The sequence below is a fragment of the Archocentrus centrarchus genome, chromosome 2 (assembly GCF_007364275.1).
Source record: "Archocentrus centrarchus isolate MPI-CPG fArcCen1 chromosome 2, fArcCen1, whole genome shotgun sequence".
NCBI lineage: Eukaryota > Metazoa > Chordata > Actinopteri > Cichliformes > Cichlidae > Archocentrus > Archocentrus centrarchus.
In genome coordinates this window covers 15,539,914-15,563,676 of record NC_044347.1, presented here as the reverse complement: position 1 = coordinate 15,563,676, position 23,763 = coordinate 15,539,914, and the positions used below count along the sequence as shown (strand labels likewise).

The following is a 23,763-nucleotide window of genomic DNA, read 5'->3' as shown; positions in this document are numbered from 1 at the left end:
TGCATATTTTCCACCAGCTGAGCTCTTCTGATTCAGTCTGTTCCTCATTCTGACCTTTAACTGAATAGCCTTTTCTTCTTGTTGATAAAAGATGCTCTTTTAGACTTGGCTTTGCCAGGATTGCACTTTTCCAGCTGCTAGTTAACCCTGTAATGATTTTAAATCTTGGGACCAAACACTGCCATTTGACATGTTATGACTGAGAGAGGATGTAGAACAAATGGCAAACTAAAAATGCATAGAGCAACAACTTCTGGGTAACAGTGTAGTATCAGTTTCCACTGAATCCAAAATTTAACAGACCCACAAATGTTAATTTTTAAACACTTTTCTGGGTATTGGTATTTTTTTCTTGATCACGTGGAAAAGAACAGAAGGGAAAAATAAAGCTGAGAATGGCTCTCAAACTACTATCACTGTTGTATTTGTCCCACACTCATGGTGGTATGTGCATAAACTGGGAGATGTACATCCAGTCATATGCACATCTGCTCCAGCTGTAGCATAAAGGAGTAGACTGGTGTTGAAAGAGCTTTACCTTTGGCTGGAATATCAAGGGATGGACAGGCTGCAAACAACCAGCCTACTAGAGTACCCTTTAGCCAGGCAGTGAATCATCTTTTTTGTTTCAGAAGGGACCAGTTCAGCATTGAAAATTTTAAAGGAGGATCTTTTTTTACTAGACACAGTGCATCCTGTAGAAAACGTACTGCTATATTATAAGCAACGCTACACTCAAACAACTACTAACCTGCAAAAAAAGATTAATTCACTTTTCTAAGGTTTTCAGAAATCACAATTAAACTTGTTGGGAATGCCCACTTTGACAATAAATACTGTTCTCCCAAATGGGACATGAACTGCCATCTGCTAGCCAGTATGTCAAGGCATAGGGTGGAAAGCATACAATGTGTGTACTTCCAAGATGCAAGCAACTTATAATAGAACTGAAGGATTTCAGAGCTCTGGGATGATAATACATTGATTAAAACCTGTCATGTGTCTTTGGTTGCATGCACTGTATAAACTGCCTTTTGGCAGCCAACTATCAATTGCAGGATATTAGAGCTTCCATCATCAAAATATTCCAGCAGTTATGTAATATTATAAGACTGTGGTATAATGCCTGGAAGAAGGGAATCAGTATAAGAATATATGGAAGTTTGCAAGAATTGTATTTTACAACAAGAGATACAGATAGGCAAAATTATTGGTGGCTATTTAAACATACTTCAGTGCTTTGGTGCAAGAGTAGAAGTTACAGTACTAACCACAGGGCTAAAAGGTGAAGAATTCAACAAGACATGCCCTACATTTGACTTTGCACATGAAATATGGACTCTGTGATACATTTAATGTCCAACTATGTCAACAGTCCAAAAATATATCATGTCCCAGCCCGGTGCCTATCGTAGTACCATCGATGTCAGCGAGCAGAGCTCCAGTCTGGATTTAAATCCAGTGACCATTATTATGAATGACACAAACAAGCAGCTCTCCATCTGCATAGAACAAATAGCTTTCTTATGGTGTCGATAAATAGCTGCAGTGGGCCTCAAATTAGATTGGTTGAGTCACCGAGGCTTGGCTAACACAAATAGCTTACAGCTTGCTTCTTGCTCCGGTTAACAAGTGTAACATGCCATTCTTTCTGCTTCAAAGGGACAAAGCCATGCCATCACCTATACTCATTTAAATATGTAGTAAAATCCAAAATTAAGTTCAAGGAGTATTTGTACATAGAGCACAGAGTAGGAAGGACATATTTGACTTTGCCAAATCTCTTTCGCTCTTATATACACACACACATACACACACACACTTGGACTCAAACTTATCCCTGTGCATGCTCTATATTCCCTCAAGTAACAGGTGCTTTCCTTTTTTGGGAAAGTGCCAGGGGCATTGCTCATGCTGTGTTGCACACGGACACACATGCATAGAGCCACACGTAGCACCTGTACTCTTGTAAGTGTTTACTTGAGTGTCTCATTGCTACATGACAGCCTTGGAAGCAATTAAAAAGCCATTTAAACACCTGCATCCAATATTTTATTTATTTATTTATTTATAAATAGACAATGCACTTCACAAACTGTTACTGTTGTATCAAACAGATCAGCTGGGATCGGGATTTTATTCATTGTTAGTACACTTGATTTGAGATAGCAGATCATTTGATTCTGCATGCTGTCAATATTGTATCCTATGTACAATACCTCTATTCTAAAAAATTAATTCTTGTTTTTTTTTTCTCAGCTGAACCATGGTGTTCAAAGGCTGCAACTTTAAGACAGGCTGAGCACTCCTAAAGGATTGACTATGACCTTATAAATTATGACCTTCTAAAATGTAGGGCCCATTTTTACAAAACGGACACATTTAAATATAGAAAAACATCTAACATTTACATGCAAGATTAAATAGACCCCTATGACGTGCCTCTCACCCACTTAGAAAAGAGGTGTGAAATTATAGCTTTACTGGACACAGTGTATGATTTCATATGTGCATGTGTGTTTGTAAATGCATGCATGCACATTCAAATTTAGTTTTATAGCCTTCCTAGTGATAAATACATAATCTATGGCTTGCCATTCACACATAGAAGCAAGATGGTGATGTTCTTTTTTTGTTTTGTTTTATTTTTTCACTACAACAACAGCTAGAGTTAGTAACAGAATAAACTCATACAGTGTACAGGGTTTCTGTTTTTTTATATAGGTTAATATGGAGTGATTTCATTTGTTCAGCCCACATGAAATTAGGCTATATCTGGCATATGTAGTAAAATTAATTGTAGTTTAACATCCACGGTGTGTGAGAGAGACGGCAATAAACATGGAAAGGAGGTAAGGTAAAAATGGTCATCAGGGAAAAATTGTAATAAACCATTTGTTCTCCAAAGGTCATTAAAAAAACAGCCAAAATAATTCTAAACTTAAACTTGAAAGAGATGAATTTCAAAATCAGTATAAAATTAAACATTTTTCTTTTCTGTTTAATAAAATATTGCTACAGAAAATTGTCCTTCAGTCCAGTGCTGTGTTATTTACTAACTAGAATGGCTTTTGTTCAGCTGTTTAAGGGAAGAAATTCCTCAACATACAGCGATGAGGAAAAGAAGGTTTTCACAGGACTCTATGCAGTCTTGTAAAAGTCAAGTGCAACCACTGCTCAGTCCATAGGAATTAAGAGGGTGAGTTGCAGTCAGGTGCTGCTAAACAAATGCACTTGATCATCAGCATGAAGTGAGACCTTTTGGCAGTTTGCTTGTCTGGAACTTTCAGGTGTGTGTTAACACGTTTTAAGACATCTCTACATCTCAGACTCTACAGACCTTTCAGTTCATGACTGAACAATTAGAAAAAGACAGAACAAATATGGCTTGTTTGGAAGGGTTGCCAGGAGAAAAGACAGAACATGGCAGCATGGCATTTGGAAAGGAAAAGAAAAAACACCATATCAACAACTAATACCAACTGTTAAGCATGGTGTGGAGGGGTGATGATTTGGGCTGGTTTTGCAGCCATAGGACCTGGGCACAACTATCAGCTTCACCAACTATTTATACCTAACTATATTGCTATATATATAGCTAACCTATACCTACCTGCCTAGCTACCAACCTACATATACTCTACACCAAAGTATTCTAGTTAAAGTATTCTAGTGTGAGGTCATCTGTCCAACAGCTAAAGCTTGGCCAAAACTGGGTCATGCAACAGGACAATGATCCCAAGCACAGCAGCAACTCTACAACAGAACGGCTGAAAAAGAAAAAAATCACAGTGCTGCAATCACCCAGTCATATTCTAGACCTCAACATGATTGAAATACTACAGTTGGATCTTAAGAGAGCTGTGCATGAACAAATGTCTACAAATATCAATGAAGTGAAGCAATGTTGTAAAGAAGAGTGGGCCAAAGCACCTCTACAATGATGTGAGAGACTGATAAAGTCATAAAGCAATCACTTCACTTTACTGCTGTTGAGGATGCTCCTACAAGCTACTGGATCGTGGTGTGTACTTAGTTTTCCACTTTACTGTACTGAGTGATCTAATATGCATTTTTCCCAATCAGATCACATCTGCTTTAAATGCTTAACGTGTGGCACAGATACTGTAGATACCGACATACAGAGGCAGGCCTGCACATGCACAAACATCTATATACATGCACGTGGTGATGTCAGCAAGTCATCCAGTGTCTCACAGCAGGATATGACATTCACCTTCACAGCTTTCATACCACAATGACGACGGCAAGTCTGCATGCCAGCAGGGGGTGACTGGGTTTGACTGACAAATGACTGACTTGCCTTAAAGAGCTGCGTTTGTGTGTGAGAGAGCGCACGAGCTACATTGAGAGAGGGAGAGCTAAACAGGGAAATATTGCAGATATTTTCTTAATAAGGCATTAAATTGTTCAGTTTAAGAGAGTACTTTGACAATAAGCCTTTTACACATATAGGTCTCCTTATTTCTTTTAAATTCTTGAAAGAATTGCAAATCTATTGAAACCAAGCTGAGGTGTTTTACATGCCTTAAAACACAGGTTTTAGCTACCAGGTAATTCTGTGCCCTGGACTGGAAAATCAGAGAGAAAGTGAGACACACTCATAAGTGATGATGCGACAGTCCATCACGGTTGGTGTCACGGTTGGTGTATCAGTGACTGGCACAAGGAAAGCTGTCGCTGCTGTGGTTTTATATTTGCCACGTCTGTCTCTCGGTCTATCTGTCACTGTCCGGCTGTCACAGTTTGAGGTGACGCGATGTGACTGTATCAGTGTCTGTCTCCAAGGTTGCTTTTGGGGTGATGTCATCCATCCGTCTGTCTGTCATCTGAGTAACTGTCATAAAAAGCTATCTGTCTGACTGTCTGCCAACCACATCTGATTCATGTCAACTCACTTTTTTTTTTTCCCAATGCAAGAGAACTGTCAGATCAAGCTGCAGATCGGGAGCTAGGGGATTTCTAGTTAAGCGAAACCTCAAAGAATCTTTTTTACCATCTAAATGAAGATACATGTAATGTAAGTCCTATAACAGTGACAGGAGGCCACAAAGTAACTAACTTCATGTGATTATATTTGTGAGAATAAGCTCACCGGTGACATATTTTCATCTACTGCGCTACTTTGAATAGAATTTAAAATTTGCAGCTGTACAGGTAAGGAGCTATGGAGTCTCTGATTAAGATGCTTCCTAGGTGCTTCCAAAGGAAGGCGTTCCGGGCATGTCCTAGCGGGAGGAGGCCCCGGGGCAGACCCAGGATACAGTGGAGAGATTATGTCTCTCGGCTGGCCTAGGAATACCTCAGTGTTCCCCCAGATCACCTGGAGGAGGCAGCTGGGGAGAGGGAGGTCTGGGTTTCTCTGCTTAGACTGCTGCTCCCATGACCCGACCACAGATGGATGGATGGATGGATGAATGGATGGATGCATCTTGTACATCTCATCACAAAGGTGGCATGTTCTCTGCATTTGTGTTGCAAATTCTTCAAAATGATAAATCTGGAGTTAAATGTGCATCAATAGGACTTAAACGTTGTCAAAGGGTATATTTACCCCAAGCTTTAATGTGTTCCTAGACTTCATCATCTGTCACATGCCTTTCTGAAGTAAAATGTTAGGGCCTTAAAATGTGACAAGCAAGGGGTCCTGATAAAGTGTCAGTGTGTGATGAGCAGAATATTAGAATTAGAATCACACCAGCATACTTGGCATGCCCGTCTCTGTACGTCCAGCACTCCGCTAAGTGGTGCACATGTCCATCCATCTGTCTTTCACATAGACATCGTGATCTGCATGCTGCCTACAGAGGTGCCAGTCTGTCAGCCCTTTACTCTTTGAGAGCTTTACAGGACAATATTTACTACTCAGAAACAGGAACCTTGTGAACCTGCTGTATTCCTATAACACCAGCTCTGACATGCAAAATGCACGTTAAATATCGGAGGCTAAAATTTGTCAGTGAGGCCCTGTTAATCGAAGCTACATGAAAAATGGAAGGAGGCAGAGCTGCAGACAGTGAGAATTTATATAAAGCTACATGGAGACATCCAGGCAGACAGTAGGAGAAAGGAGGCATTAAGAGATGGGGACGGACTCAGCAGGGTTTCCATTGCTGGGATTTGAACCTGCTGCCACCGCTCACCATGCTGTCAGCAAGAAGTCTAACTAGAAGCATTATGTGTTCATGTGGGGCACAACACATGCAAGCTGCTTTTAAAATACCCCACTGTGCTCCATGTGTGAGGCTTCTGAAACCTATTTTTCTCTGCCATGTTTAACATCTACAGCAGAGCTGTCACTGAAGGCTCTCAATTTGTTTATATCGTTGAACATTAAAAAAAAAAAAAAGGAAATATTTTCTTTGTAAAAATTTGTAATGGACTGTGGAAAAAGAATCACCCCTGTCAGCGGCTCAGGAGAGAATGATTAAGCCTTCTGTATATTTAGGGATCATCAGTCAATACGTATCGATGAGCAACTGAAGGTAAATGATCAAATATTGGAATATGAGTTTGGCCGGTTTTAACAGTATTAGTACTAGATATAATTAAATATAAAAATGCATGAGAGGGCTATTAATATTACTAGGTTTAATAGCAAGAGCAAGCAACATATAAATAATGTTTTATGTAATCTATGTAATGTATGATTGAGAAGATGGAATACATAAAAGTCGCAACACATTTCTACCTACACTTTGCAGTGTTTGAACTCGTGATATCTCACGTGGCAAAATCTTTACTTTACTACAAAAGTTACAATTGTTCAAAAAATTGTCAAAAAAAGAAATAAATAAATAATCCTACATGAACTGCACCACAGTCCAAGCTCTCTGCAGCTCACACAAAGTTACCAGCCAACCGAGCTCTCTAATAGCTTTGGTGCACCCAAATTGCAGCCCGCTCGTAAAATGTTCCACACACAAATTGCTCGCTCCATGAGTCATTTTATACCATATAGGTGCCAAACACACAGGATGCAAAACTGTTGACATGGAAACGCAATACACAGACAAACAGACGCTGGCGACTACAGAAAGTTGAGAGAGTTGTACTCTCATCATCTTGTCTGTGCAAAAGTGTACGGAGATGGTATTCCAAATCAAAAAAAAAAAAAAAATGAAATGAAACAATTTAGCCACAGCAAAACTAACTAACTAAATAAATAAATAATTGACAACATTTGAATTTGGCACCCACACAAATAGTCAAGTTTGACAGTGGTCTCACACTAAGAAAGTTGCTACAGTAGTTACAGCCCCAAGGCTTTATAGCACCACTCACCAGTCAGTGCTTTCCAGCTGCTCTTCTTATGTCCTTGACATTAATTCATTTCTTATTCTCTCTCAGTTGTTTTCTTTTCCCAAAGCAGTCCGGCCTCAGCACTCTAAAATCAAGCCCTCACTTGTATTACACCTAAAATGTAAAACGTCTTTGCTTCTCTCGGCCTCCCTGTGTCTCTGTCTCTCTGTCGGCCTCTATCCAGCTATTCCAGACATGTTTCAGGGCTCAGCCCCAGCCAAATATGGGAGGAGGGCGGTAAACGAAGACGACGGCCTGTCCTGTCACTGGGCTTTCTGCCCTACTGTACAGCACACATGTAGAGACACACACACACACACACACAAACACGTCCACACTTAATGAACTTTGGAATTAGAAAAGTATCTCACACAGAACGACAGCATTAATTAAACTGACTTCACAAACCATAGCAAAAGGGGTACAAAGATTATTTTCTATAAATCCTAATATTGTTCTGTATCAGTGCTTCAATACCAACAGGGACTATTTATGCTTAAATGAAGCATATTATGTTCACTACGACAGTACTGTACAAAAGTGTGGATCCACCTCTCATTTCTTTATATATTGCTTGGAAAATGTGAAATAGGTGCAATGATTTATTTAAACATGTGCAAACATACATGGACAGTGAGCATGTAAGGTAAAAACAGAGTTTGCACAATTGTAACGAGCCTGAAAGTCAATATTTGGTGTGACCACCTTTATTCTTCAGCACAGTCTGAACTCTCTGAGGCAGCTTTCTTCTCATTTCTTTTAGTAGTCTTCAGGAAAAGTTCTCCAGGCTTCTTGAAGGACATTTGTTCTGTTCTCTGTCAGGATGATCCCACACTGCTTCAGTACTGTTGAGGTTTGGGCTCTGGGGAGGCCAATCCATGACTGATAGTATTCCACTGTGTGTTTTTCTATCCAGGTATGATTTTAATGCATTGGCAGTATGTTTGGGATCATTGTCATGCTGAAAAATGAAGCCATCACCAATCAGATGCTTTGCAGATGGTATTGCACAGTGGATCAAAATCTGATGGCACTTTTCTGCATTCATAATTACATCAAAGTCGAAAAGATCTTCAACACCACTGGAGTAAATGTAGCTCCAAGGTCCAGATGCATCTCTCTCAGGTCCTGTGTCAGGTCTATGCTGGATGTTTTTCCCTGTTTCTTAAGGACATGACTTTCAGATACAGTTCATCTGCTGTAGATTGTTTTTAGGCCTGACACTTCTTTTTTTTCCCTCCACTTGTCCAGTTTCCTCAGTTTTCTTAAGGACACACTGCACACCATGCTGAGCTATGTCACATATTCAGCTAACAGCTCTTTGGGAATCACCTTATTTGTGTGAGAATCCTATTTTATACCTGTCAAACTGTGTTATCTTTGGCCTTTACTAAAGAAATGGGAAGAAATTACATAGTTTGTGACAGGCTGCTTCTAACAAAGTGCCTACAGATACAATTTAAAATTGGTACTTTGTCGTCTGTTTTGAGTAAACACCACACTGGTTTATCCCTTGAGTTAGGATCCTTTTTATACTTGAATGATTCATAGATCAGTGTTAAGTGGCTAAACTAAAAAAACAAGTTAATTCCTTAAAAAGAAAAATTATTCCTCTCAAAATGATCAGGTACAGGGACTGGACTGAAAATGAGTGAAAAAGCAGCCAACATCCAAAGAAAAAGAACCTTCAGAGAGCCTGGAGAACAATTACTCAAGACCACCTTAAAAAAATGTAAGAAAGTCTGTCTGCTTGGAAGGAAAATATAAAGAAATGAGGAGTGACTCAAGATCTTTGCACAGTCCTGTGCCTCTACCTTTGGGTCAACAGAAACTTTAAGGTGTGATGAAATCACTACATTCTGGTGCAATAAACTAGCTAGTGATGCCAAGAGCAGAACGCTGAAATCGGTGCTAGAGTTGTTGGTTGATCCCTGGAAAATTATGTCCTCATAAAGAGTTACCAGCATGAAAACCTTTTGCTAGTTGGAGTACAGAAACTCTATGGCCACCCATTGAGCCAAATTGTTGCCTTTTTACTGATTTGACCTCTGGGTCGACAGCTGCGTCCAGACCACAGGGCAGTTAGTGGAGCAAAAGGGAAGCCGACAAACACAAGGTGAACTGCATAAACACACACTCCCACATACCTCATAAAAAGCTGAAACACACCCAAAGTAACATGCAAATATTTACAGGCACACACAGACCAGTTTGCATGGTCATATAGAGCAAAAAGCGAGCTCTGTTAAAAACGGCATCAGGAAAAGTTAGCCGAGCCCCAAATGCATTCACACATCAGAACCTGAGGATGAAACATTTGTTCAACACCTAGACAAGTAAACAAGTCTGGATTATTTAAATGAGACCTGATGAGTGATTATTGTCCGCTGAGCTGCAGCAGGTAAAAATAGGCCATGCTGTCATGGAGCTTACCAGTGTTGGGTTTGCCAACTCAAATGTGTATCTTACACCAGACAACAGGGACTCTAAAGTCTCTTTTGCCACAATTTAAGGTTGTTAAGCATTTCTGCTGCAATTCTTTGAATCCTGCTTCTCATTGTCGCATCTTCCAAAACATGTAAGACACACAGCAACTCCTGTCAATCCAAACCGCATAAAAACAGACACCATATTCCTACACAAGCCTCATCTCAGTATCTACATTCCTGCATCCAAGCGTAAGAGCGAAGCCTGCAATTAGAGAGATGAATAAACTGGCAGAGAGATTTTTTTTTTTTTTTCTTCTGCTGAGTGCTGAGAACACTCCTGCCCATTCAATTAGGATCAAACTTGCAATCCTGGCGATAACCACTGACCTTCCTGCAACACAGCAATTACTGCAACGCTCCTCTGGGGATGTTCATAAAAATGAAATGGGTCTTTGCAAAGCCGTAAAAAAAAAAAAAAAAAAAAAAAATCTCATATATAAAAGTGGACGCAGCACCGCAAAGACTGCCAAGTCCTGACTCAACCGCGGGTGAATACATCCTCCTGTTTGTGCAAATTTCTTTGATTAACAACAGTAATCATGAATCTCATCATTACTGAGAGGATCCGAGGGACTGTGCCAGACAGTCAGCTATTCTAAGTAGCCACAGTACATTTTAAAAACTCCAGGGCGATGATGATGATGATGATGATGATGTGTTATGCTCTGCTGTTTAGAGATTCCATTTCTCTAGTTAGAGACGTTCAATTATTCATTTGTATGCAGTACATATACACATTTACAAAAGATACTGGCTACATAAAGAAGGTATTCATAATAAAGACAGAACATAAACTAGGAAGACAAATTCTCAGCCTGGTACTTTTTTTGCATTATGTTGCTTACAATTAGTCAAACACACAGTGCTTTTTTTTGCGTTATTACTGTTATATTTCAAAAATCCTGGCTCAGAAGTAAAAATGGTATAGATAAAAATTTTTAAAACGTTTTTATAATGGGTATTTGGCATTAGACTGAGTGCCCACATTTTAAGTTCCTAGACTCCTGACTCAGAAGCAATAGCTCAGAGTTGATGGAGATGAATGGGGGTACTTTTGGGAGTTAGGGCTGGTGGTGTTTTAAGTTTCAGCACCCTCTGGGAAGGGGGCAGCCAGTAACAGGGTGACTGACGCCCCCTATTTCTTCGGTGGCTATTTAAATGCGTAACTGACGGGCTGGGAGAGGCAGAGGAGGGTATAAGGCTTTACAGGCAACTCAAAACGAAACAGCAGAAAGACAGACATACATAATCTCTGGTAGGGTTCAGAGTGCATCAGAGGTATAGATCTTGATCTGCTTTGTAGGTCTGCACTGAGAGGATCCAAAATGCGTGATTTTGTTTTATCTTAAAATCAAAATTTCGTTTTCTTCACATTTTCCTATTACTGCATGTGTGCAAAATACACTTATTTCCTATCCAGGAAGTTCATTAAAAAATGTCAGGTTATTTATTTAGGATTCATTTACTGTCTCTTCAACATGGTCACTACACTTTAATTTTGAGTACAGCACACCAAACATAGTGAACTGTGCGCTTTAAAACTGGGCAAAGGTTGTCATCTCTTTGTTAACCTTTATTGGAGCTCAATCAGTGAGAACTGGGAGGAGAAAATCAAACCACCAAACTAATACTGTGGTTAAATGGAGACAGCTGATCCATCATACTGCCCGTGTGCATGCGTACATACCGTGGTCAGCATCTGCGGCTTCCTCACAATGCTGGCTGAAGCTCTCGTATGAGTCCCAGCGGATCAGAGGGTCCTGGGTATTGTAGTCCACTGAAACGCTCGGCCCATTCTCTAAGTGGCTCAAGCCTGAGGCATCAAAGGTAACAGGGTCATCACACAGGGTTCTGCCATATGATAACTTTTATATATAACTATAACATTTTAGGTTGGGATGACCAAATTATATATATATATATATATGAACTTCTCTCAGTTTGTAACTGGAACTTTAAAATGAGCAGATGAAAATGAGTCTTTTTGGTTAAACCTGATACTTTTACATCAGTTTATATGATGCTGTTGCATGAAGTCTGGATGTTTCCAGTGTTGGGAATATGGCAATTCAGAGCTAAAATCCCAAATAGTTCCATTTTTCTAATTATAATTTGATTAGGTCATCCACAATACATGGCAAGAGCTACACTGTGATGAGGCTGACCTTGCTTTGCAAAGTACAATAAAATAAAAAAGTCTCATTTGTCCTATTTTGTCAGCATGAGATTTCACATTTTTTTGGCAATTTTATTACTTTGCAATCCCAAAACTATGCTTTTTTTTTTCTATTACATTTGTTAGGAAGGCTGGATGGATTAGTTTGATTGCTCTTGCAAATTTACCTTCATTTACTTTCATTGCATTATTACAGCTTTTTAACTCTAGAACTCCCAAGGTGGTCATTTTGACCTTTTTTAAATTTTGCATTATAATATCTTTGTTGCTATAAACCCTGTGTAATTGTAGGACCCTGACCTTTTCTAAATATGTGTATATTGTATTCTAACATTGTAATTTTATTAACATTACAAGACACAAAAGAGTTATGAGTGTTTCTACCTAGAACTCCCACAGGTGGTCATTTTGACCACAACACATTATTTACATAAATTTATAATAAATAAACATGATATGTATAAATATAATTTGTAATCAATAAAAGATCAAAGAATACACAGATCTCTAATGTTACCAGTCAACTAAAGATGGTCGTAGCCATAGTCATAGCAGTCATATTGACCATAGGCATATACAGCATAATTCGGTGAAATTGAATGCTTTTTGATCCCTGATAGCTACCCCCTGCTGCCCACTGTTGATGGGCAAAGTGTCGTTACTGGTGTTCTCAAGAACTTGAAAAAAGGTGACTGGACTTTACTCATCACATGAGCCAAGGTGTGAAAAAAAACATGTAGGTCATGACCACAAAGGGAGACCTGTGAGATACTTCAGGTGACCTCAATAGGTCACCTGAAGTAAGGTTTCAGTGGGGTTTGAGGCACCTGGAAGGGATCTCTAGGTTGTATTGTAGGAAGCTGACAGCTGGTGTCGTAAGCCACCAGCTGTGTTCAATGATGGCCGCTCACAGTGGACGTAGATGGCCTCTTTCATTCTTCTTTCAAACCATCTTTCCTCTCGATCCAAAATATGAACAGTGGCATCCTCAAAAGTTATGTGGTTATCCCAACTTTTCCTTCAGTTAAGATGTACAGGAAAGAAAATCAGATACCAACTGACATTATCTCTAATGTAGCAGGTTTGTCAGAGAAATGCAGGAGAATTTTCTCCAAGCATGACATCCCAGCCACACTCTAAGGTAAAAACTGGTCTCAAGGACAAAACTCCCAAACATAAGCTAAGCAGCACAGTGCATGCTGTGCAGTGCCGTGAGGAGTCCTTGGGCATCTACATTGGAGAAACTAAACAGCCACTCCACAAAGGCATAGCATTATATAGAAGATCAACTTCAGCATGACAAAACTCAATTGTACTGTACTTCTGCACCTAAAGGATGAAGGACACTCTTGGAGGATGACAGTGTTCAGATTCTGGACCGGGAAGGTGGGATACTTTTAAAGAGGAGTAAAAGAAGCCATCAGTGTCCACTGTGAACGACCATCACTGAACAGAGATGGTGGCTTACAACATCAGCTGTCAGCTACCTACAGTGCAGTCTTGAGATCCCTCCCCAGGTACCTCAACCCCCCACTCACAGCTTACTTCAGGTGACCTCAATAGGTCACATGATTTGGGGGGGGATCACACAGTGGTTCCACCTGAAAATCCTGGTGGTAATGATCCACACCTTTTTTTACACCTTAGCTGATGTATAAGAGCACAAGAATAATAACGGGTCAATGACCGCCTCCAAACCAAAGGGGACAATTCCCACTAGAGTTTAAATACCTGGGGTTCTCCACCTTTTGATGGAAAAGCCTGAAGAAGCTTCTTGGATAAGAGGGGAACCGGCTTCAAAAATATTTAAAGAAGTCCGCTCATCTTTTTTCAAGCTGTTGAGAAAACCATGACCTGGATGACTGAGAACCTACACAGACATAAGTTCCTGCTGCTGATGTTCCTTGCCACAAGAATATTTAGTTGACTGGTAACATTACAGATCCATGTATTCTTCGATGTTTTTATTGATTATGAATAACATTTATATATATGATATTGATTTTTTTTATAAATTCAAGCAAATAATGTATGGTGGTCCTATGGGAGTTCTAGTGATAATTCTGAATATTCCTCCTCTTCCCCAGCTCTGGCCCCAGTGTGCATATAAAATATTGAAGAAAACTTTAATGTTAAAAATCCTTTTCTCCTTTCAGGCAGTTAAAAAGAAAAAAAAAGAAAAAGAAAAAAGGATTACCTCTGATTTTCTCTGGTCCGTATGAGAAAACAAACTCCACCTTTCCGTACTCTGGGAACCTGTCATCTGCAGAGACAAAGTACAAAAACCTTTATTTTTAAATGTGTGGGTTGCAAACACAGCAAATGTTTATTACTTTGTGTTTTTCCATGTTTTTTTCTGTATTAATTTACATAAATTACGAAATTAAAATCAATTATTCAAAAATGTTTCTAAACTTGATTTTCTTCTTCTAAAAATCTCTGGCTACTCATCACCATAATCACAGTATTACTGTGAGTGAATGCGTATCTGCCTTCACCACCAGAGGACCCTGTTTGCTATGAAATTGTGTGGAACAGCGTTCTCCTGCAGCAGGACCCATGACTTCCATACTGGAAACCAGAGATCCAAACAACAGATACAAAATCATCCTGCGCTGAATCCATTATACAACCTTCAGGTAATATTTAGATTAGTTTAGGTCAACACTGAGCAACACCAGACTTTTGTGCATAAATACAAATTTTCATAGTTTTCCAATGAAAAATAAGTCAGAAATCTTTTGCCATATTAGTACTAATCTTGTGACACATGCCCTCGATTCACAGCGCGCTGTATAAATGCTTCCAACCAGATCAAAGTTACCTTTGAAGGTCTCGTCCAGCTCGTTCTTCCCGAAAACCACCCCGAGGTCATGGATGGCACAAGTGTGGAACTGCACCCTGAACACAACGTCTCTGGTTGGGTTTCTGTATCTCTTGTGGTAACACTTCAGCTAAGTTTAACAGATAAGGGAGAGAAAGGTGATGCACTCAGGGAGAAGCTACTACACTCCACATGAGAGTCATTACAGTATTTCTGGGAAAAGAAAAAAGGTAGATGGAAGGAAACTGCTGCATAAATACCAAAATGTCTCCTTTTAGAAGCAGTCCAGGTTCAATGGTGATACAGATACTGGTGTTGCTGTCCCCTTGCACGTTGCTGTGGTTAAAAAGACAAATTAAAATTAAATAGCTTTTTCCCCTGATGGGGACAGTTTATCCCTGGACTCAAGCACACACCACACTGAACTAGAGTAGAAGTTTCCATACTAGATTCCTGACGTATAGACTGGTTGCATTGCCTGGTAGATTTTCAGGAAAGGACGGCAACCTGTGAAGTGATATAAATAAGGAATTTGAAATAATTTCAAGAAAAATAGAAGGTCGGAGTTCTTTCAAAGGTTTTTTTTTTTTTTTTTTTTTTTTCTTGTTTAGTTTTTTTTGGCAGAGGTAGATGCTCACCTCCTTTGGACTCAAAGTTAGGTATGCCGTGCATGATGACGTGATGCAGGAACAGAGGCTTGTTGTTGATTTTTATGTGTCCTGACAGAAGGCCGTTGAAGTATCGCACATACCTGTAGACAATAAAAAGCAAGCAGTCAGTCTCAAAGCCTCAAAGTCTTGGGGTTCAGCTTTAAATATCAAGCCTTGTTAGAGAAGGAAGGTTTTTCCTCTGTCCTTTCTCCTGAATTTTCTTTGGCCTCTATTTCTAACAACACCTCAAAAGGGAATAAAAAAAAGAACAAGCTGTTAATCAAGGGAACCTTTCGACCCAGTGACAACAGTCAAATGTTATTAATTTACCAGAATGACCAGGAAATGTCCTCTGGGGAGCATGAATGTCTTAACTAAATTCCATGGCAATCAGCTGAATCCTTGCTGAGCTATCTCTATATCCTACCACTGAGCACCTGCTGGCTCAAATTCACACCAAATCATTCTGTGTAGTTCACCTTTACCGTTTGTGAGCTCCAACAGCACAGCCAGAACCAAATTCCACTCATTAAACTACCTTTATCCACTGTGGGAAACGTCACACTGAATTGATGTATACAGAGGCCATTTGGGGGTCTGTTGAGTTACTGTGGTCTGGTTGTTAATGATGATAATGATGATGGTACCAAACGTGACCTTGACCGCGGGGTTGCCACATGCGCACGCCTCCCTTGCTCTGCTGTCAGTGGCCAGATGGTTTTGCCTCTGTGAAATTCAATTAGACCGAGCTGGGACGCCATGTTAGCAGCGCTGAGATGAACGGGGGTTTGTAAATATAGCACGTGTGTGTGTGATATGAGATATAATTAAATTTTGTCTTTTAACTGGACATCAACCTATAATAAAGGTTTTGGATGAGGCAATGCTTCTAATGACTTGATTTTCTTTTTTAATTCATACTGCAAGGAGTGAAGACAAAATAAAAATCAAACCTAACTCAGCATCCACTTTATTAGGTACACCTGTTCAGTCATTTGTTAACACAAATATGTAATCAGCCAATCATATGGCAGGAACCCACTGCATTTCGAGATGTAGACACAGTCCAAGACACCCTGCTGAAGTTCAAACTGAGCATCAGAATGGGGATCAAAGGTGATTTCAGTGACTTTGAATCTGGCATGGCTGTTAGTGCCAGACAGGCTGCTCTGAGCATTTCACAAACTGCTGATCTGCTGGGATTTTCCCACAGAACCATCTCTAGGGTTTACAGAAAATGTTCTGAAAAAGAGAAACTATCCAGTGAGCTGCTGTTCTCTGGGAGAAAATGCATTGCTAATGCCAGAAGTCAGAGGAGAATGCTTTGAGCTGATAGGAAGGCAACAACTTTGGTTGCAGCTGCTCATTACACCCAAGGTGTGCAGAAGAGCATCTCTGAACGCACAACACGTCGAGCCTTGAAGCAGGCACCACACCGGGTGCCACTCCTGTCAGCTAAGAACAGGAAACTGAGGCTACACTTCACACAGGCTCACTGCTTATGGTGCTGTAATGGTGTGGGGGATAGTTCCTTGGCACACTTTGGGACCCGTGGAATGAACTGAGTATCATTTAAACACCACAGTCTACCTGAGTATTGTTGTTGACCATGTCCATCCCTTTATGACCACAGTGTACCCATTTTCTGATGGCTGATTGCAGCAGGAGAGCCATCGGAAGATGGGTACACTAGTAGTTTCTTGAAGATCATAATGAGTTGGACTGTCCTAAAATTTTAAAGTTACAGGTATAAGAAAAAGTTGGCCAAAAAGTTGGATTATTGCTGTCTAACCTACTAACTAAGAAGGCTGAATCTGATATTCTGTTTGCCAGACAAAGACTGTTTGAATTTGGGAATAAACCAAATAAGCTCTTAGCCCACCTCACAAGAAACTCTCCTCAAAAAGTGTTTATTTCTGCAATATTTAATGAGGAGCAAATCCGTCAAACTAACAACAGGAAGATCAATGAATGTTTTCAGAAATTTTACGAAACGCTGTACACCTCAGAACTGTCTGAAGATACACTTATCAGTAGTAAATTTTTAGATAGATTACAGATGCCTTAGCTAACAGATGAATGGGCAAAACTGTAAGAAGGACCTGTTACAATAACAGAAATTGATAAAGCAATCTCCTCATGCCAGTCAGATAAAAGTCCAGGAGCTGACGAATTCTGTGTACAGTTTTATAAAAAGATGAAAAGCAAAATTAACAAATTACTACAACGTGTGTTCCATCCAGAACTATGTGCTTCTTATCGCCCCATTAGCCTACTTGGGGTGGATTTTAAAATACTTTCAAAAATAATGGCTAATTGACTAGAAAGAGTGGTGACTGATATAGTCACTGCAGATCAAACAGGGTTTATAAAAGGCCGTACATTATCAAATAGCACAAGACGTTTAATTAATATTATTCATTACCTTAATTTTTTATCAAATTCCAAGTGCTATAATAACGATGGATGCAGAAAAAGCATTTGATCGTGTTGAGTGAAATTACATGTTTGACGTGCTGGAAAGATTTGGCTTTCAGTCAGGTTTTGTTAGATGGGTTCAGCTTTTATATAAAATGCCTGTAGCTTCAGTCTTAACAAATCGTTTAATTTCTGCTCAGTTGCAGCTTAACAGAGGTACAGCTCAAGGATCACCATTATCACCTCTGCTGTTTTCCTTAGTAATAGAACCATTCGCAATTGCTATCCGGCAGTCCTCTACTATTCAAGGAACAGTTATAGGGACAACAACGCATAAAATTCTATTGTACGCGGATGATATTCTTTTGACATTAACAGACACATCAAACTCAATACCTGAACTAATTAACTGTGTGAAAGAATTCGGTCAAATTTCTGGATATAAGGTTAATTTTATAAAATCTGAAATTATGCCTCTTGGTTTTTCATCCAATTGTGAACCTGACTTTGTAAAACCTTTTTGCTGGGTACCAGGAGGATTTACATATCTGGGGGTTAAAATAACACCCAAAATTAACCAACATTATGTTGAAAATGTTAACCCCATGATAAAACATATTAAGGCTAGGATGGTGGGCTTGAAGATGCTTCCTATATCCTTTCTTGGCAGAATCAATCTTATCAAGATGATAATTCTTCCCAAAATTATTTATCCTTTATCTATGCTTTTCATATCTCTGAAGAGAAACAACATTAAAGACATAAACAAAGCTTTATCTGACTTTATATGGGCTGGCAGGAAACCTAAGATTAAACTCGATGTTTTACAATTACCCAAAGAACAAGGAGGACGGGGCCTACCTAACATTACAAACTATATAACCTCAATGCAAGCTAGAATTATTTCAATATGGGCAACCACTCAACCTAAACCACCATGGTTTGAGATTGAAGCAACTTTCTCCAAACCACACTCTCCTATTAACTTACTTGATAAACGCTGGAGAGACTTACCAACTATAGTGAAAGACAATGTCCTAATTACCAATGTGTGCAATACCTGGATTTCTCTATGGAAATTATTTGATACTAAACATAAACTAAATTGTTTAACAACACTGACGGATAATCCTGATTTAGCCGGAGGGGGCAGTGGATCTCATTTTCAGAACTGGTATGAAGCGGGAATTTACCATATGGATGATCTTTGGCATAGGGGAAAATTCAAAACATTCAAATCCTTACAGACCACATATAAACTACAAACGAAGGAATTTTATAAATACCTTCAGCTCAGACACTATACATATATTAAAATGTGTACTCTCAATTGCCCAGAGGACTTTAACTTATTAGAAAAGACTGTTCTTCTTTATAGTCTTAAACAAGATCACTTTGTATCCAAATTTTATGCCAAGCTGCAACAACTCAATACAGACAGACTCTCATTTTTAAGGAAATCATGGGAGATACAGCTGAAAACAACAATAGACATGGAAATATGGGAGGAAATTTTCATTTTACACTCAAAAATATCCATATGTAACAGATTCAGAGAAAGGCAATATAATATCTTACAAAATGTCTATATATCCCCGCATATGTATAGTAAATACACAACAGGAGCCTCACCAAACTGCCTAAAATGTAAGACTACTTTAGGGACAAGACTTCACTGCCTTTGGGAATGTGAAAAGGTTCAACAGTTTTGGCAAAAAATATGCGCTGAGGTCAGTGTGATAATCAAGCAGCAACTACAGCCTAATCCAATATTATGTTTATTGGGATTTATCCCTGAATCACTAAGATCACATATGGATATTGTACATTTTTTGCTTATGTTAGGCCAGAAGGCTGTTATGACTAAATGGGTGGGAGATAAACCCCCTTAAGTACATTTATGGAAATCTTTGATATCAGACTACATTTGTTTGGAAAAGCTAAGTTTCCATACTAACCATCAAAATGACCTTTATACAGAAAAGTTTGGTAGCGTGGTGGAGTACCTGAGAACTCAGAAGACATCTTCCTGAAACTTGTAAATGTATTGTACTGGACTGTTATAATTTCTATTTACTTTTATTTATTTATATATGTGTGTGTGTGTGTATGTGTGTGTGTGTGTGTGTGTGTGTGTGTGTGTGTGTGTGTGTGTGTGTGTGTGTGTGTGTGTGTATAAATGAAATTTTTTTTTTATTTATTTTTTTATTGCTACCTTTGTGTTTTGTTTGTTTATTGTATTATTATGAAAATGTTTAATAAAGAGAATTAAAAAAAAAAAAACAAATGAAAAAGTTGGCCAATGGCTTTGACTAATGCCAGCATTTATAATTTGAAAAATAATGCTGCAGCATACACTCCTGGAGAACTGTAAGTCTTATTCCTGCAATTTCTGTCCAAGTTCTTCCATCTAAGCAACTACTAAAGCACATAAAACAGGTTAAGGGAGTCTATTGTCCCATAAATCAAATCAGAACACTTCCAGTCCTGCACACAAGTGTTCACTGTGTTTACTGCAGCATACTACCATTTTCACGCTAATCATTTAATGGCACTAAAATGCCACACATAAAACCTTTAATCCAGCCTTTTACTGGCTTTTGGAAGCAGTGGCCTGAGATCCTCTCCCACTCTTGATGTTAATGTCACACATTCCAGACCATAACACTGCCAGTCTCCGGGGGCAGAGATAATTATATCCAAAGCAGGAAATAGCAGCGGGGCAGAGGGCAAGCCTATAGACCTGTTAAAGAATGACTGGCTGCCTAATTCACAAGCTCAAATGAAGTGGTATTAAGTCCCCCCGGTGTTTCCTGTGTTCCTTCGCATATCCCCCGTAACCTTTTTCCTGCTCATCTTTTCTGAGAAGCTCAGATCAAGACTCCAATCTTCTCATGTGGAAAAGGGAAACTGAGTGGGGTCAAGCCTTTTAGCAGTTCCCAGTCTAATATGCAAAGGCAGCTAATAATGTGATAGGTGCAGATTTATGACTTAAAGAACAAGAAGACAGTCTCCCTTGAGTGAAAAGCATTGAAAAAAGAAATACATTGCTCAAATACCTTTTAACCATTCTTGATTGGTTTGACTGGCTCTGGTTTGGAGCTATACAACTGTATTGCAATAAAGTGGAGATGAACTGGAGGAAAATATGTTCTGATATGCTTAAGAGGCAAGAATAAACTGTCAACAAGCCTCGCAGCCTCCCTAGAGACACCAGTGGAATCCCTCAGACAGACAGATTGCCTCTCTGGGTGTTGTTTACTCATAATTACCCCCAATTAAAACAGAATTGGCAATGAACAGAAAGAAATAAGAAAGAAAATCCTTAAAAAAAATTTTTTTTTTCTAAATCTAGATGGCAGTGAAACGCACACCTCTGACATGTAAAAGCATGGACCTGAAAACACAACCATCAAGTTTCAAGCAGTAGCTATATGCTTTTCTGCTAGAGTGCCTCCATCTTTCACTATTTGTGGAAACAGGTAATGTTAAAGTATAAGGAAAACACAAGTTTAAAACAAATATTCACCAATAATTAGTTGATTTGATTCTGTATTAATGTTTAATATATATACCATATATATATACCACATGAGAGTATACTATGGCATTAACTGAGTAATTTCCATTAACAACATTGTAATTCTGCTTTTTGATAGTGAGAAAGTAAATTGTTAAACATGCGTTGCAATTTTCAGCTGTTTAAGAGATTTTGAAATTTAAGACCTGTGAAAAGGTCTTGAGCCAGCCCTCATTTCTTTATATTTTTCTTGGAAAATGGGAAATAAGTGGAGCTAATGAGTTCAAAAGTTGATATTTGGTGTGACCACCTTTATTCTACAGCCTGAACTCTCCGAGGCAACTTTCTCGTCATTCCTTTAAGTAGTCTTCAGGAATTGTTCTCCAGGCTTCTTGAAGGACACTCAAAGCTCTTCTTTGGATGTTTCTGCCTTTTGTTCCATTCTCTGTCAAGATGATCCCACACTGCTTCAATAATGTTGAGATCCAAGTTCTGGAGAGGCCAATCCATGCATCCCAGATGGTATTGCATGGTGGATCAAAATCTGATGATGCTTTTCTGCATTCATAATTCCATCAGTTTTGACTAGATCCTCAACAGCACTGGCTGAAATGCAGCCCCAAACCATGACAGAGCCATTTGTTTTACAAATGGCTGTAGACACTCACTGTTGTACCTCTCTTCTGACATGCGTCATACAGTACCAGTCAAAAGTTTGGACATATTCCTTAAGAATGGCTTCTTGACAGCCACTCTTCAGCTGAGAACATTTCTGATGAGGCTTCAGTGAACAGTAGATGGATCAGCTGAAGGTCCAGATGCATCTCTCAGGTCCTGTGTTAGGACTTTGCTGGATTTTTCCAATTTCTTGAGAACATCACTTTCAGATGCTCTTCATCTGATGTGGATATTTACTGAGGCCTGCCCTTTCTTCTTTTGTCCTCCACTTGTCCAGTTTCTTCAAATCTTTTAAGGATACACTGCACACAATGCTGTGATATGCCAAGTTTTAGGCTAAGAGGGATTTAACAACCATCTTGTTGGTCCAAAAATACTATTTATGCCTGTTGAACTGTGTTATCTTTGGTATTTACCCTAGACTCAACTAAAGAAATTGGAATAAATGATTGTGACAGGCTGTTAGTAACAAAGTGCCTAAAGATATAATTTCTAAGTTGTCATCTTTGAGTTAGGAGCCTTTTTGTTTTTGCTTGAATGATTCATATCTCAGTGTGAAGCGACTCAACAAATTAAAAAAAAAATATTCCTCTGAAAATGGTCAGGTACAAGAACTGGACTGAACATGAGTGAAAAAGCAGCCAATGTCCAAAGAAAAACTTTGAAAGACCTTCAAAAAGCCTGGAAAACTACTGCCTGGAGCCTGGAGACTTTTGCACAATATGCATGTTTTATTATCACACCGAACATGCATGGGTTAAAAGGGTTCAACCTACTACAGCCACCCTTCAACTGAGTATATTTAAAAATCCCTTTTAAGTGAGAATTATTAATGTAATGCTGAAACCTCACAAGGCTCAGAAATAGATAAGCAATATATAGTCCCAGTCAAAAGTTTGGACTTGGTCAATAGCCCTTACATAGCCTGGAGGTGTGTTTGGGGTCATTGTCCTGTTGAAAAACAAATGATGGTCCCACTAAGCGCAGACCAGATGGGATGGCATGTCACTGTAGAATTCTGTGGTAGCCATGCTGGTTAAGTGTGCCTTGGATTTTGTATAAATTACAGTGTCACCAGCAAAGCACCCCCATACATCACACTTCCTCCTCCATACTTCATAAACATTTATAAACTACACATGTACTTCAACTACATATGTAGTGGGAACTACAAATGTAGGAACCATCCGCTCACCTTTTCTGCATCTTACAAATGTTTGGAACCAAAAATCTCAAATTGGGACCCATCAGACCAAAGGACAGATTTCCACTGGTCCATTCCTTGTGTTCCTTGGCCCAAGCCATTCTCTTCCTCTTGTTGTTCTTCCTTAGAAGTGGCTTCTTTAAAGCGATTCGACCATAAAATCCAGATTCACACAGTCTTCTCTGAATAGTTGACATTGAAATGTGTGTGCTACTTGAACTCTGGTAAGCATTTAGGTGGGCTCTTATCTGGGGTGCTGTTAACTTGTTGTTTGTGAGGCTGGTAACTCTGATGAACTTATCCTGTGCAATAGAGGGAACTCTTGGTCTTCCTTTCCTGGGGCGGTCCTGATGAGAGCCAGTTACATCAGAACATTTGATGGTCTTTGTGACTGCACTTGAGGATACTTTCAAAGTTCTTGAAATTTTTCGGATTGACTGACTTTCACTTCTTAAAGTAACGATGGACAGTTGTTTTTCTT

The 23,763-nt window shown here is 39.2% G+C and overlaps 1 protein-coding gene across 1 annotated transcript in view; it reads right to left on the bottom strand.

Annotated features, from left to right (window-relative positions):
* tns1a (tensin 1a) overlaps positions 1-23,763 on the bottom strand; it is a 68,396-nt gene that overhangs the window by 16,778 nt on the left and 27,855 nt on the right. Inside the window, exons 10-15 of the mRNA XM_030747051.1 lie at positions 15,451-15,563; positions 15,259-15,319; positions 15,073-15,148; positions 14,813-14,942; positions 14,186-14,251; positions 11,500-11,625 (exon numbers count right to left, since the gene is read on the bottom strand). Coding sequence (XP_030602911.1) covers positions 11,500-11,625; positions 14,186-14,251; positions 14,813-14,942; positions 15,073-15,148; positions 15,259-15,319; positions 15,451-15,563 — 572 coding nt within the window. The remainder of the gene's footprint in view (positions 1-11,499; positions 11,626-14,185; positions 14,252-14,812; positions 14,943-15,072; positions 15,149-15,258; positions 15,320-15,450; positions 15,564-23,763) is intronic.